A 14,050-nucleotide genomic window follows, 5' to 3' on the forward strand; every position below is an offset into this window, starting at 1 on the left:
TTTAGACCTTGCTTATATACACGAATGGATAAACTAAATTCCTTTCCAAATAGATAATCCATATGTTATATTACTATGTATTACTAGTGTAGAGCAAAAGCAAAAAGATAATCTTAAACACTAAGCAAAATACTCAAAAATCTTTACTTTTACAATTTATAGTACCCCTCACCTCCACCAATATAAGTGCTCAACATATGAGAATAAGTATATTCATTGAGATTTAACATCCTACTTATATAAAGAAATAAATTTAGTTCTAAATGGACTGTTTATATATTGTACTACTATAATTAGTATATTAATTCTAATACATACATACATACATGTATAGAGAGAGAGAAAGAGAGAGAGAGAGAGGACAAAATTTATAAGGATATTAAAAAAAACATAAACTTAGCTACAACGTTTTAGAATTTTTTAAAAATAAATAGAAGTTCAAAATGTTCAAAGCTTTTGAAGTTTTACAACTTATAAATGCTAATAATCCTTTTTAACTTACAAAAATGCAGCAGCCACTATTATTATTCAACACTATCTTAAAGAAAGAACTATATAGCTTAATTTACTATGTGTTACATTGCAATAATACCATATTTTCTTATTTATAATTTATATATTTTTTATATAGATTATTTTATTACCTTTTATCCAGATAAAATCTTTTATTTTTCTGTATTACTTAGGGTTTTTTAGTATTTTTAAATTTATTTTTTTATTATTAGTTTTTTCTTGCTTTTTATGTGTTTCTAGTAATATATATGATATTGCTAATATTTATATTTTCAAATATTCTATTTTTTCTGATTTTTATGTGTATTTATAATATTGCTATATGTGTATGTTCACTTATATATGTTTTTATATGCTATAACAAATATTTTACTTTAAAATAATCATCCTAATTGTTTAGAGTATGTGTTCTTTATAATGATCCTAATTGTTTCTGTTATCCTTCAAGAAATATTACAGACTGAAGTTATGAAGAATCTTATTCTTACTAAATAATATGAATTACATGTGTAATAATGAAAAACATTCTCGAGATATTCTCAGAGAACAAATAGTTTGTTTTTTGAGCCAACCTTTGGCACTCAATCTTTGCCACCCAGTCCAATTTCCATCGACATCCTGATTGGGACAAGCCAATTCTAAGATTTTTCACTCCATGATAGGAGGCACCTCTTAACTCAAGGATGCCGAGACAACAAGCTATAGCAGTCAAGACCAACTTTGATGCTGAAGCGATCGGGCAATGCATGGCATTGGCTATCAACCTAAATTCATTGGTCTCATATTTCTTGGGTTTGGGGGAAACCATATAAATAGTTACACTATATTATTATAGGTGCATTGATTTTTTTCATTATGATGGATTAATTATTTAACTTTTTTTATGTGTCTTAAGTTCTAAATTTATTAATTTATTTAGATAATTTTTTTTTACTATTTTTTTAACATTCTTATTAGCAATAAAGCTTTTAACTCTTAGATTTTTTTTCAACTGTTTAATGTGGGGCTTGCATGCAAGGATGGCCGTGCATGGAAGAACTCTTGATTCACACCACCTCTTCTAGAGAAATGCTTTGGAAAGGTGCTCTTCTACGCTTGTGCTGCCAGAAACTTGTGGAGAATCCCAGTGAGTTTCACGCATGAAGTGATGCATTGCATCACTGATGCTTAATTATATACAATCTTCACCGACCTATACTAATTTCCATTATTCTTGTCACCTGCCTCAGACATTTAAGGTAGGCTTTCCATCCTTCCTTAGCTTAGTTGAAGGTGAAACCCATTCACATGTTTATGAGCATTCTTGTCTGCAAGTCCATTGATAAAGTACTCTACATGCAACTTTTCAAGCCAGTTTGCGACTCAAGCATACTCTCATATGTACTTTTCCAAACTTTTAGTGTTGGCAGCCAATATTCATGTCATGATGAACACAACCAAACTCTTTTGAGATACAGTAATGGCCCCAAACGATATCATCATGTTTGTCATGGTCTTCATGCTTAGGATCATCTCATGCTTTGGTAACCTCCTTGTTATGAAATTACAAAGCCACCAAACCATAACCTATGGAATAGACTTTTCTACTCACCACTTGGTTCTACTCACAAAGCCCATGGAACCCTAAATCTTCCTATATTTGTCCTTAGTGTTGATGCCACATAATAAGCTTATAGAGAGTATAGGCTATCAAAAATCTAGTGCAAATCAAGGCCAAGTCCTTGAAAACCTTGAGCTTTCAATTGCCATTGCTGCTTGAGGGGAGTTTCTTAACATGTTGAAGCATTTCTTATCGAGGTCTTCTAGAGAAATATAACCACTTACATTGGTGGAAATAAAGGGCATTGCAATTTGTACCTAAAGGGAAAAACTTTTTAAGAGTGCTTTGCTTTAATGTTTGGGACTGTGTTTTTTGTTCTTATTTCTTCATTCTTTTTTAGATTTAGATTTGTATTAGCTTTTTGCAAGATTTAGAGTTCTAGTTATCTCTGTGCTTAGATTTGCTCTTCCTTTTGATATTCATTGCATTCTCTTCTTTTGCCATGCCACACCATCACTACATAACAATGCATGGGAATTGAATTTCGTTTAACTTAAAGGATAGTGTGAAAGGGCCCTAAGTTTACCTTTTAAATCAGTAGCATTAGATTGATCAAGTTCTTGGAGGAACAAAATGACAATAGCCTTTGCAACCAGTGACTTTCTCCCTACTCATGCCTACTGACTATAGCTTTCACTCTAGGCCTAGCAAACTCCAGACCACATATAGCAAAGAGCTTTGCAACATATAATCCATTTTTCTCCATTTCTTCCTATGATGTGATGAGGTAGGTAGTCTAAGGAAGGGAGAAAAATTATTTAAGCTTTAAATGCATTTCCTTATTTCCCCATTCCATATCTAAAACTTCTTTTCAATGGTTTCTTCTTTTACTTTCTCTTTTTTTTGTGTGAATTTTTAACTCTTTACCTTGATGTCTTAAAAGTTTTATTCTTTGGATGAGGGGGTAGAGGGGACAAATGAGAGCCCCACCTTTACAATGAAGTAAGGAAAAGTGATAAAGAAAAATTACAAGTAATTTTGATATCATTTATTTTTAGTGTATCTTTCCCTTTAAACAGAAATGGATTAACAATCACTTATTTATTTATCCCATATGTTCAAAATATGGTGACAATATATCTAAATCTCATCATTTAATTACATATCTTATAAAATTATCTTTTGGCAAATATCTTGTAAGTTGTAGCTAATTTAATGTCAAATTATTTTAATAATTTTTTTATTTCATGATTGAACATTCTTATTTGCAATGAAAAATTTAATTAGACACTTTAATACTTCAATAAAAGTATCTGTGTGAATGTAATTTTGAAATTATTTAATTTTAACTTTTTACATAGGATTATTAAGTTTAAAACAAGCTAATAGTCAACCAGGAAATAAAATGATTGAGTTTGAATTTTTATACCAATTATAAAATATCTAACTAATAAGGCCAAGAGATATATTCAAATTTATTTTGTTTATTCCTTCCTTCTATATAAACTCCATAATAAAATTACAATTATAAAGTTATGGAACTCAAAGTAATCCTATGCAATTCTATCTTGATATTAATGCTCATCCAACAAGCAAAATCTTATTCAGCACCATCACTTCAAGATTGTATTGACACTTTTTACATTAGAACTAATGTTGGAGATTATTGTAATTGTGCATCATTGGTTTGGATCCAATTTGCTCTAAATAGATTCCAGCCTGGTAGCTATTCTTATGTAATTGGCACCTTAGGCATCTTTCTAACGATTGGCAGGTTTCATGGAGGCACACGTGCAGACTTCATAGAGGCCATTGAAGATATCTGGGAAATATGTTTAGCTCACAACGAAGGTGGAGGAGTGATTGTACTTAGAGATGGATCTTTTATGTTACGGGTAGTGCATGCTCGAGAAGACTTAACAATATTTTCAGAAACTATCAAAGTAAATAATCCTTTCATAATGGAGTTGCCTGATAAATGTAGGGATCTACCATGATTGTACACATTTGCTTTTAAGCCTTAAATCTAAACATCTCTTTACTTTCTTCTCAGAACCACTAGATTCAAAGCTGACGAGCTAGCAACGTACCGTTTGCACGAGAGAGAGGTCGGAGACAGTCTGCGCTGAGACGTGTAGAAAACGCATAGAATGTCGGGAAATCGGATATACATTCCTTTCTCGTACAAATGGTGTTCTCCTCAATTTATCATTCACAATAACGCACACGCTGACAAGCGGCTATGGATCTGGATTCACGATCTGGGGAGCAAGAAATCCAGATTTGCGATTGAATATGTCCAAACAGCAAGTGTAGCAGCACAGTGTTGGAGTTGCCTCGGCGAAAGCTTGTCAACTGTGTCAGATTGGGTATGGTGATACCTTTGCGTAAACACGGACAAGTGAGTAGAGGAGAGCTGGAGATAAAATTGACATACCAAAAGTATCCACTAGTTCCAAAGTTGACGTCTGGATATGGAGGATTGCTGAAGGTTTTGCACGGATTGTTTGATAGGCTCCCAACCCGTGGATCCAGAGTCACTAGGCTTCCACAAGGAACTCCAGCATCACACTGAAAATATGTATATCATCTCGGTGACAAGAAAAACAAGACATGGAGATGCTTACCATGGGTGAAATGTCCGTCCCTATGCTCTGTCCACTGACATTTCCGGATCCAATCCCCGCCAGAAAAGCTTTTCCGATCTAAAGAGGCATTTTACGAAGTTGCAGAAGTTCTTCTTGAAGCTGTAGTTACTGTACCTGTTCCAGAATGGACCGTGCAGCTGCGGAGCCTTGAAAAGAAATTCCCAATGGAGTGAAAGTTCCTTCGTCAGACTCAATGGCTATACTCGTCCTGGTTTCATGATAAGAAGAACAGGAAGAAGAGAGGCTGAGACTTACAACTTCGACTCATGCTTGTGGTTAAGGTAGTATTGCTCAGCACCTTTTGCACCATTTTCTTCATTCACAAATAGCACTGCTCGAAGCGTACGGCGTGGCCTTAGCTTTAGCTGGTGAATAAGTCGCACCACCTGGAAAATCCAAATGGAATCAGCTACAATATGCTCCGTAAAAGAATAAAGAATACCTCCCAAGAAACAAATGCTCCCCCAGCATCATCCATTGCACCGTCTGCAATGTCCCAACTGTCCATATGGCCTCCAAAGACGACCACCTCGTCCGGTTTTTCTGCACCTTTGATCTCCACGATCAGGTTTCTGGAAGGAACATTGCAAGTTTCATCAAACGAAATCAATAGAACCGGAAGTGACATACCGCGAAGGCTTGTCAGTTAACATATGAGCCTGCAACGACGCATTTCATATATACTCAGAATGAAGTTTCTAAGACTTTTACCTCCATGTAAAACTCGATGACAATCTCTTGGCCTCGAGCTTGCATTCTTGCTAGCATTCTAGAGTCTTCCACGGATATCGCAGCAGATGGTATTCCAGTAGTTCTAGTGGCACCGGTGTGAGGAGTCTATAAGAAAGAGCTATGTTAATTCACAAAATTTCCTCTTAAAGAAATAATCACCTGTAAACCATACGGTGTCATTGAGTGAACGAGAGCGGCAACAGCACCATAGTTTTCGGCCCGTGTCGCTCCTAGTGTCCTGTACTTGACAGTGTTTGAGTAGCCTTGATCAAAGTTTACATTGTAGACCACGATCTTTCCTGTTCAAATGTGATTTCCTCAAGGATAAAAGAACCGAAAAAAGTGGACTGGTCTTTCAGTTTACCTTGCACGTCACTGGCTCTTTGATCAAGTTCTTGGAAGGACGAAACGACGATGGCCTTTGCAACCAATGACTTCTTTCCCGGCGTGCCAACGCTCATGCCTAGACCGACCATATGAAGCTCCTTCACTCTGGGAGATAAAAGCCTAGCAAACTCCCGGCCACGTACCCAGGAAGGAACCATTACGTGCTCTTCAACGACAGATAATCCATCCTTCTCCATCTCTTCCTGCGATGAGGGAGGTTCAGATTAAGCAAGGAAAAGAAAAAAGAGAGAGAAAGGCTTACTCTTGTCCAATCTAGAGCTTTCTCGAGAGCATCGGAGCCACTGAAGCGAGGTCCAAACGTATCAGTCATGTACGCAATCCTCTCGTAAACAATACTAAAGCCATCGTGAAAATGAGAAAACCTGGCCAAAGAAAAGAAGGCACTCACTCGGAAGAGAATGCCGCATCGATAATGGCATCGGCATCGTCCTTGGCCTGGGGCGGAAGCAATGGCGTCGCTTCCGGTCGCCGTGGTAGCACTTGGGTATGCTGCGAATGGCGCCAGCAATCAAGATCAAGAACAAAGGAAAGCCGATTGAGCTTACAGTCACCAGCACGAGGATGGCGACCAAGAGCCAAAGCGCCATCGCCACAGGAAGAACTAAACCCTGCCACAGTGAAGGCCTGCAAGGAATAAACAGAACCGCGCGCCACTGGATTGGACGGCCCACATTTGCGCGGAAAATTTGAAGTTTACATCACAGGAAATAAAAAACCTTTACGTTTGGTTATTAGTACGGCATTGTCTAACCTCCCTGTGTACGGAAGACAACAACAACACGAGACAAAGATATCCTTTTCGATCTTCCGTGTATGATGTGTCTGGGCATCGACATCATTCCGGGACCAGCGAAAGAGCGAGAAAAGAGTATCGATAATTTTTAGATGCCACTGCGCTGTTCACTGTCAGTGGAGACGCGAGACAAGGCAATCGAAAAAGCCGAGAGAAAAAAAAAAGAGAGAAAAGAGCTTCCGCCTTCCACTTACCTCCCGCAATATCGTCGTCAAAGCGCTTTGCGTCGGTGGCTGCTAAAGTACCTCTAGTGTGGTCTCGTTAGTTGTGGACTCTCCAAAATTTAATCATAGCACGGGGTACACGCAAGATCCATAGCCTGTACAACGAACACCAATATATTTAGTATCAAAAGCAAACCAACAAGAAACTCGGAAAGATCAAACTGACAGAGAACACTAAAAGAAAACCAAGTAAACAATGACAACTATAGTTAGTATCAAAAGCAAACCGACATGAAACTCGGTAAGAACACTAAAAGCAAACCAAGAAAACAGTGTTAATCCTAGTTAGTATCAATAGCAAACCCACAAGAAACTCAGTAAGATCAAACTGACCGAGAACACAAAAAGAAAACCAAGAAACAATGGGGACTATAGTAATATCAAAAGAGCAAGATCAAACTGAACGAGAACACTAAAAGAAAACCACAGACAAAAAACAAACTCAGTAAGATCAAACTGACCGAGAACACACCAAGGAAACAATGGCATCTATAGTTAGTATCAAAAGCAAACCAACAAGAAACTCAGCGAACACTGAAAAAGAAACCAAAGAAACAATGAAAACGATCGAAACTTACTTGGATCCACGCTGGTCAGCTTGGCAAATCCGTTGAAGGCGCACGTCCCGCCGGACCTCTTCATCTTTTGCCAGTAGGAGTTGAAAGCGTACGAGGCGTGGAGCCTGACGAGGTTGGGAAGATAGCAGGCCTGTCCGGGCTGGATTGCCGCGCAGTCGGCCTTTCCCCCTCCGCACGCGTAGTCGATCGCGTCTTGGACGTCGGCGGTGCTCACGTAGTCGGCCTTTGCGACGCACCACTGCCCCTGCCTGGACGAGTTTCCAGTGGAAAAGTTCCCCGGAATCGCTGCTTGGGGGAGCGCTGGCACCTGGGAGGCGTTTGCCTTTGGAGATGAAAAGTAGGACGACGACGACGTAGCCGCCGGGGATGAAGGTGCTGCTGCTGCTGTTGACAGAGCCGGATACTTATCCACGGGAGTCTTCCCGGTTAGATCGATGTCGTAGACTTTGCTACCGTTTGGATACAACAGCCCCCAGTTTCGCTCTGTCGCGGCACCCGGCTTTTGATCCTCGTTGAACAGAGCAAAGATGTAAGTGTCGATGAGCCTTCCGGGTCGTCTAGGAGTGCCGTGGTTCTTGTTCTTCCTGTTCTTCCCGAGAATTCGTAGAACCAGCCTCCTGTTGTAATCGGCTGCATTGGCAAGCGAGGCCCCGACGGAGCCTCTGCTCGGCCACCCGGTCTCACTTATAGAAACCTGGACGCCACCATAGCCGAGCTTGGTCATTGCGACAACCAGCGCGTCCAGCTGCGCGTCCAGGAGGTTGTCGTAGTGCATGCCGGAGGGATCCTCGGCCTGCGAAGCATTCGAAGACGGCCCTCGAAAGAGCGCGTAGTCGAGCGAGATAGTCAGCTGGTCGTCGAGCCATGCAAAGTATGGGTAGACGTTGATGAAGAACGGGCTCTGCGTCGTCTCCAAGAACTTGAGCATGGGCTGGATGATGGTGTCGGAGACGTCGTCTCTAAACGCTCCCTCGGATGGAGGGAACGAGACCTTCAAGCAGTCGATGGCGAGGGACGTGGTGACTTTGATCTTGCCGTGGCCCAGCCGCTGGAGCGAAGAATGCAAATTCTCCATAGCCGGGACGAGCTTGCTCCACACCGTTTGCCTGAGGGAGAGGTCGGAGAGAATCTCGTTGCCAACGATGGCGGTCTCGATCTTGGTGGCGGGGTACGCTGCGACGTTCTGCTGGACCCATTGATCCGAGAAGTTGGAAGAGGCGGCCATCTGCTCGATCTCCTGGTTGGTCACCATGATCGCCACGCGGAGATTCGTGCTCTGGAGCGCCTTGAGGACGTCGGGATTGGCGTCGTAGATCTTGACGCTGCGGATCTTGAGCGACTGGAGGAGCTCCACGACGCGGGCGGGCGGGGGGAGATTGTCCGCCACTCGGCCATAGTTGATCCCGATGGCGTGCTGCTGCTGGTCGTCGGCGAGGAGCACGGCGAAGACGAAGGACACGGCTGGAAGAAGGAATTCCCCACATCAGTACCAAGAAAGCTGCTAGAATATCGATGCGATGGGGAGCCAAAGAGAGCTGGAGCGTAGAAAACGCATAGAATCTCAAGAAATCCTCGAGCGAGGAACCGATGCTCGAGTGTGGAGGAAGCGAAACACTGAGACAAGGACACGAAAGGGGAGAATGCGAGAAGAAATGCGAAGACCCCAGCGAAGAACTAGAAAGAACTCTTGCATACCAATGCTGGCGACGAAGAAGAGCACGACCATAGCCACGGCGAGCATGATCGAAAGCCCCGTCCCTGGCCGCCGCGTCGCCGCCTTCGCGTGCCTCGCCATTGCTGCCGCAGCGATCCCGACGCCGTCGCCAGATCTTCACGTCCGGATTCTCATCCTCGGCCTCTCCCCAGAATGTAGGATTAGGGCTCTCTCCCCCCTCCTTCCTCACTTAACCGCCATAGCCAGGGAGCTTGATTGCTTCGCTTCCTCGCCTCCTCCCCCCTATACGACAGCGAGAGTAGTATTGTACAAAACCCAGTGCCAACTCAGCGGCTGCGGCCAATCACAGCAGCAGACACGTGGCGGGAGCTTACAGCTCGGATCTTTTTTCTTCGTCCGTACAGCCTCCATGTCCACGGATCTCTCTCTGTGGCCTCTCTGAGATTCCTCCCGTGGAAATTTTTCGTCTTTGTCAAGGCGGAGGACCCATTATTGCTGTGTGAACATCAACAATAAAGAGCGCAAAAACAATAAAATAAAATAAAGCATGACAAATAGATTAAAAAAATTATAAAAAAACACACACACACACATACAGTGACGAGACGCGGGGAAAGCTTACGCAAGAAAATGGACAAGCTCGTCGCCGAGAAAGCCTGGAAAACAAAACGTTCGTTCGGTGCTGGTTGGAAGGAAAATCAATACTGCGAGCGCTACGTACGACCTCTAAAAGAATCCAAACCCCTTCCCTGGAGCCGCCGCAAACAAGCTATACTCCCCAGCGTTCATGCTCGCCTTATTGATGCCACTGGGCAATCGGTCCATACACTTGATGCTCACCACCACCTCTTCTGCGTTGGCCTCGCGCGGCGGCGACGATGCGAGCTTCGGAGAGTCGGAGACAAGCGGCGGACAAGCATCGCCACCATTGCTACTGGCACCACCACCACCGCCGCTACTACCACCACCACCAGAAGTAGCAGCGCCGCCACCAAAGTGAAACAACGAGAAGGTGTTTGGCGTGAATCTAAACTCCTTCTGGAGCTCCTGGAATGAGAACGTCGCCGTCTGCATTGGCTCCCCCAGCGATCCCGGCTTCTCCACCTTGAAGCTCTGCTGCTGCTGCTGCTGCTGCTCTTGGATCTCCGGTGCTAGAAGCGGCCTCGTCGCGTCCACTGGTATCCACGCCGCCGCGGCGTAGTCCGGTCGAGGAGGCGGCGGCGGCGGCGGCGCTTGCATGGAGACCATCTCGCCGGCGGACAGCGATGGCATCCTCAGGGGAGGATGGAAAATGCGAGGAACCGGAAACCTGGGATAGCCGAACGCTGCCGGTCCTGGAATAAACATCGGCGGTGCTGCTCCTGGAATGAATGGAGTCCTGGCTTGAGGCCCTCCCCACGGGCCGTGCACCGCAGGAAAGCACGCGAATCCTGGCTGCTGCGACTGCGGCGGAGGATGCCGGTGGACATGGTGGTGAGTCGGAGGTGGAGGCGGCGGCGGCGGCGGCGGCGGTGGCGAGTGAACTGGTAGCATCTCGACCACTGTTGTGTACGTGTGATGGTTCTTCGCCGCTCCGCCATGAACGAAACCATTCACGTAACCGTTTCGAATGACTTCCGGTGAGCAGACTGGAGGAGGATATGGAGTTCCCAGCGGTGGAGCAGTAGCAGTAGTAGCGGCGGCGGGAACCGAGCATGCTGCAGCTGGGGTCGTACAAGTTTCCGCTGCACTGGCTACTTCTGCTGCATCCTTCGGCTCCTCCTTCGCTACGTCGGCTCTGTTTCTCGGGCTTTCTTTCCGGCTATCAGCATCCATAACCTCAGCCGAAGCTCCACTTAAACTGCCATCTCCGATAGCCTCCAGTGGCTTTTCCAGCTCTGTCCGATCGACTAAAGGTTCCACCTGCATCATCTGGCTGTCCGATGATTTTTCCTCATCCACCCCGCATGACAACGACTCGTTGGCAGGGGCGGCTTCTCCCTTGGTCACACCACCCACTGGATCCTCTAGAGGACAACAGACATCTCCATTCAGCTGCACGTCATGCTTCACCCCGTTCGCGTTTAAGCCTTTCGTGACAACTTTCGTGTATGTCATGCCTTCCTTCCTCGACCTTACTGATTCAGGAGAAGTGGGCAGTTTCTGACTGCCTAGATTGGTCGTTGCCGGAACCCGGCTCTTAAACACACCAGCCTTTACGTGCAGTTGCCTGGACTCTGGTTTCCTAGTCACCTTTGTAGGAGACTCCTGCATTCTCTTGGCCCAGAATGTGGTCGTGCATGCGCATTGCTGCGTCTCTTGTCTGGCCATCGGAAACCCGTTACGAGCTTTCAACGGCTCGCTGTCAGTTTGCCGCTCTTGTATGGCCAAATCTGAGGAGCCCCTGTGACTAACTCTTTCGAAAGTCATTGATGTCCCTCGTCGAGAATATCTAACTGGAACTGAATCAGCCACCTGCTGTCTCTTGCCATTTGATCGCCTCTTTGCTGCCTTGGACTGCTCTACAATGAATGCTCCGCTACCGTCCCTCGAGTTACCAGTGTCCAGAGTGCATCCGGCAGGAGACTCTCCGCCGCTTCTCTCAGATTCGTCTGGCACCAGCCGCACTTCTGTCATGTCCGATAAACTACCTTCTTCATTCTGTTTGCTATCAGCTTGAAGTGCAACATTCTCCTCGGATCTCGTGGAAGACGGTCTTCCACCTTTGCCTTTCTCCTTCTCACGTTCTTTGCACTTGAGCTTCTCTTTCCTTCTCAGCTTCTTTTCCTTCTCTTTTAGTTTTCTTCTTTCCCTGCGCTCCTCCTCTTCCCTTTTCTCATGCTCTTCCTCTTCCAAAAGCTTATTCTGCGAGGATTTCTGCGTTAAAAAACGGGAGGAATAATCAGAAGACACATACCTGCTTTTCCAACGTGGCTATCTCTTTGCATGCAACTCGTACTCGGTCTTCTAGTAATCCAAGAGCCAGGCAAACGAAAATACTATGTGCATTTTGCCGAGCAGTTCCCTCCCGGAACGCTTTCTCAACCTACATAAGCAGAGATGATGACAATATTCAGCTAAAACTATTTTTTTCTGTAAGCCTGCGCACCTGTTCCTTGAAAATAACCGTTGCTGCGTCTAGAAGAAAATCGCGTGCAAGCTCGGGACTTTTAGCGTGCTTTTGCGAACGAGAGCCTTCACCATCCAGTTCATTGCCATCTTTGTCGAAACCATCGTCGTCCTTGAATTCAAAACAACATTTAGTAAGTGACATGATAGACTGAAGCACAATCCCTACCTCCTCTTCTTCTGTTTCTTCTGCATGCTCGAAAAAGCGTTGTATGCTTTCGCCCTCAGTAATGGAAACAATCCCGTCACCGACAAATAGCCGACGATGTACACATAATTCACCCTTCAAAGCATGAGCTTTGACGGTAAAGTCACTACATCTCCCGTCACGTTTCCAAGCTCTGAGAGTGATGAAACAGTCGAAGATATTTCCTAGATCTAGGCCCTCCACTTCCACTCTGTCCGATAAACCCACATCTTCAAAGCCAAATATGTCGGACTTGCCTTCTGCAGTTCCTAGTGCCCACTCAAAATGTTGGTATGGAGTGCCAACTTCCCCTGCGATTGATTCATGCCAATCTGCTTGTACTGCATTATCAGATACCTATCAGATAAAACTGAGCGCATTAGAAACAACCGAACATAAACATAAAAAGATAATACCTCATACTGGAACGTAGTATCCGCAGCACAGAACCATCTTGTGCATCTTGGCTCCTTCCTAGCTCTCTTCAGCTCCTTCATTTCTTTGAACTCGCGAAGGACATTGCGTCGACAATCCCTACAAAACCTTTTGCTGTCGAATCTGTGAACGAATGTTAAAGTCGCACTCAAACGAAAAAGGGAAAAAGATGATGTACCTGAACATAAGTCTCTCGATGAAGTCCTCCTCTTTCATCCTCAAAAGGGACCGTCTTGTCTCTTCACTTAAAGCCGACCAAAAATCCACTAGAGCTTCGCAAGAAAGTCTGGTCGTATGAAGAGCACAGGTTTCCTTTATTCCATGGCCTCTGCCCGACGAGTAAATACCACTACTCTGGCTTATCCAGCCTCGTCCATTCCCCCCACAGGCGTCCGGGTAAAGCAGCTCTCGTTCTCGCTCCCTTCCCCGTGCACTCTCAAACACCTGAGAAGTAGTACTACACACTGTCAGTTTAAACAACTGCAATGCGAGATGTAAAGCAAAAGAAAATCCTAAGAAAGAGAGGCAAGTAATCCGGGGGTACATTTTGGAGCACCTCGAGTGACGTCCCGTCTAAGAAGCAGTCGAGGACAGTAAGCATGCAGTCCCTTGTTGCTGCTAATCCACCCCAGGGATGAAGGGAGGGATCTTTGGCATCGTCTTGAAGCGTCCCAATGTAGCCAGCACCCGCATTGCCATTAACTTCGTCCTCTGGGTAGACTTTCCGGCACTTGGAAGTGTTACGTCCAACGGAGAGGTTCTTGCCGTACATAACAATCTGAGAGAATCCTTCCACCAAAAGTCCATGGCACCTGGAGCAGTAGAGATTCTTCCGGACTTGTTCGAATAGAGTTTGCTTATCGATGCGGAGCAGGTTGCGCCTGGCATCGGCTGGAAGCCCATTCCAAAACTGCAATGAGCAAATCGCAGCGAGTTAAAATCTCGTTCCAGGTTATGCCTAGCAAACAATAAGCTTCTCTGACACCCCCTGTGGCTGCATGTATAGACACCAAAAAAAAGGCAGTCATGAGGAAAAGCGCTAGAACAATTCTACATCACCACGACGAAATCCAAAACGAGAGAGGAAAACCAAATGAAAGAAAATTGTAAAACAGCCAGCTATGGACTTACCTTTTGAAGCTGCGAGTAGGTGACATCTTCAGTGTTGGAGCGAGACCATATAGAGTTTCGTGCGTCGCTGGGCGTGTT

General features: G+C 44.7%; 3 protein-coding genes across 4 annotated transcripts in view; all 3 read right to left on the minus strand.

The window, feature by feature from the left end:
- Window positions 1-4,190: 4,190 nt before the first annotated feature.
- On the minus strand, window positions 4,191-6,520 carry LOC9640675 (carboxypeptidase Q). Its single transcript, XM_002971986.2, has 13 exons — window positions 6,387-6,520; window positions 6,230-6,330; window positions 6,083-6,176; window positions 5,798-6,023; window positions 5,593-5,732; window positions 5,413-5,538; window positions 5,332-5,360; window positions 5,144-5,273; window positions 4,957-5,087; window positions 4,816-4,909; window positions 4,681-4,758; window positions 4,491-4,624; window positions 4,191-4,434 (listed from the first exon to the last, which is right to left on the minus strand). Exons 1-13 carry the CDS (start codon window positions 6,426-6,428, stop codon window positions 4,308-4,310), a joined length of 1,452 nt encoding a protein of 483 aa, XP_002972032.1. The 5' UTR covers window positions 6,429-6,520; the 3' UTR covers window positions 4,191-4,307.
- A 176-nt stretch (window positions 6,521-6,696) lies between these two features.
- On the minus strand, window positions 6,697-9,410 carry LOC9640676 (probable glucan endo-1,3-beta-glucosidase A6). Its single transcript, XM_024676856.1, has 3 exons — window positions 9,132-9,410; window positions 7,437-8,897; window positions 6,697-6,953 (listed from the first exon to the last, which is right to left on the minus strand). The coding sequence occupies exons 1-3, from the start codon at window positions 9,229-9,231 to the stop codon at window positions 6,922-6,924; spliced, it is 1,593 nt and encodes a 530-aa protein (XP_024532624.1). The 5' UTR covers window positions 9,232-9,410; the 3' UTR covers window positions 6,697-6,921.
- Window positions 9,411-9,652: 242 nt separating this feature from the next.
- The window catches only part of LOC9640677, a 4,980-nt gene continuing 582 nt past the window's right edge, over window positions 9,653-14,050 (minus strand). The window contains exons 2-9 of one of the 2 annotated variants that reach the window (XM_024676876.1): window positions 13,973-14,050; window positions 13,398-13,751; window positions 13,020-13,285; window positions 12,823-12,964; window positions 12,389-12,763; window positions 12,200-12,331; window positions 12,008-12,136; window positions 9,653-11,955 (exon numbers count right to left, since the gene is read on the minus strand). The exon at window positions 13,973-14,050 is cut by the window's right edge and continues 161 nt beyond it. In XM_024676876.1, the coding sequence (XP_024532644.1) occupies window positions 9,838-11,955; window positions 12,008-12,136; window positions 12,200-12,331; window positions 12,389-12,763; window positions 12,823-12,964; window positions 13,020-13,285; window positions 13,398-13,751; window positions 13,973-14,050 (3,594 nt within the window). In that variant the 3' untranslated portion in view covers window positions 9,653-9,837. Of the gene's footprint in view, window positions 11,956-12,007; window positions 12,137-12,199; window positions 12,332-12,388; window positions 12,764-12,822; window positions 12,965-13,019; window positions 13,286-13,385; window positions 13,752-13,972 lie in introns of both variants that reach the window. The other variant, XM_002971988.2, reaches the window with a different exon arrangement.

Source organism: Selaginella moellendorffii, unplaced genomic scaffold (genome assembly GCF_000143415.4).
Source record: "Selaginella moellendorffii unplaced genomic scaffold, v1.0 SELMOscaffold_18, whole genome shotgun sequence".
NCBI lineage: Eukaryota > Viridiplantae > Streptophyta > Lycopodiopsida > Selaginellales > Selaginellaceae > Selaginella > Selaginella moellendorffii.

Bases quoted from the DNA above. Each gene is read 5' to 3' on its own strand.
- LOC9640676 (XM_024676856.1), bottom strand. From the start codon at position 9,231: ATGGCGAGGCACGCGAAGGCGGCGACGCGGCGGCCAGGGACGGGGCTT. The intron at 8,898-9,131 runs GTATGCAAGAGT...TCCTTCTTCCAG, and splicing joins CTTCTTCGTCGCCAGCATTG to CCGTGTCCTTCGTCTTCGCC. The intron at 6,954-7,436 runs GTAAGTTTCGAT...TTCGTTGTACAG, and splicing joins GCTGACCAGCGTGGATCCAA to GCTATGGATCTTGCGTGTAC.
- LOC9640675 (XM_002971986.2), bottom strand. From the start codon at position 6,428: ATGGCGCTTTGGCTCTTGGTCGCCATCCTCGTGCTGGTGACT. The intron at 6,331-6,386 runs GTAAGCTCAATC...CGCCATTCGCAG, and splicing joins CCATCCTCGTGCTGGTGACT to CATACCCAAGTGCTACCACG. The intron at 4,625-4,680 runs GTAAGCATCTCC...ACATATTTTCAG, and splicing joins GGACGGACATTTCACCCATG to TGTGATGCTGGAGTTCCTTG.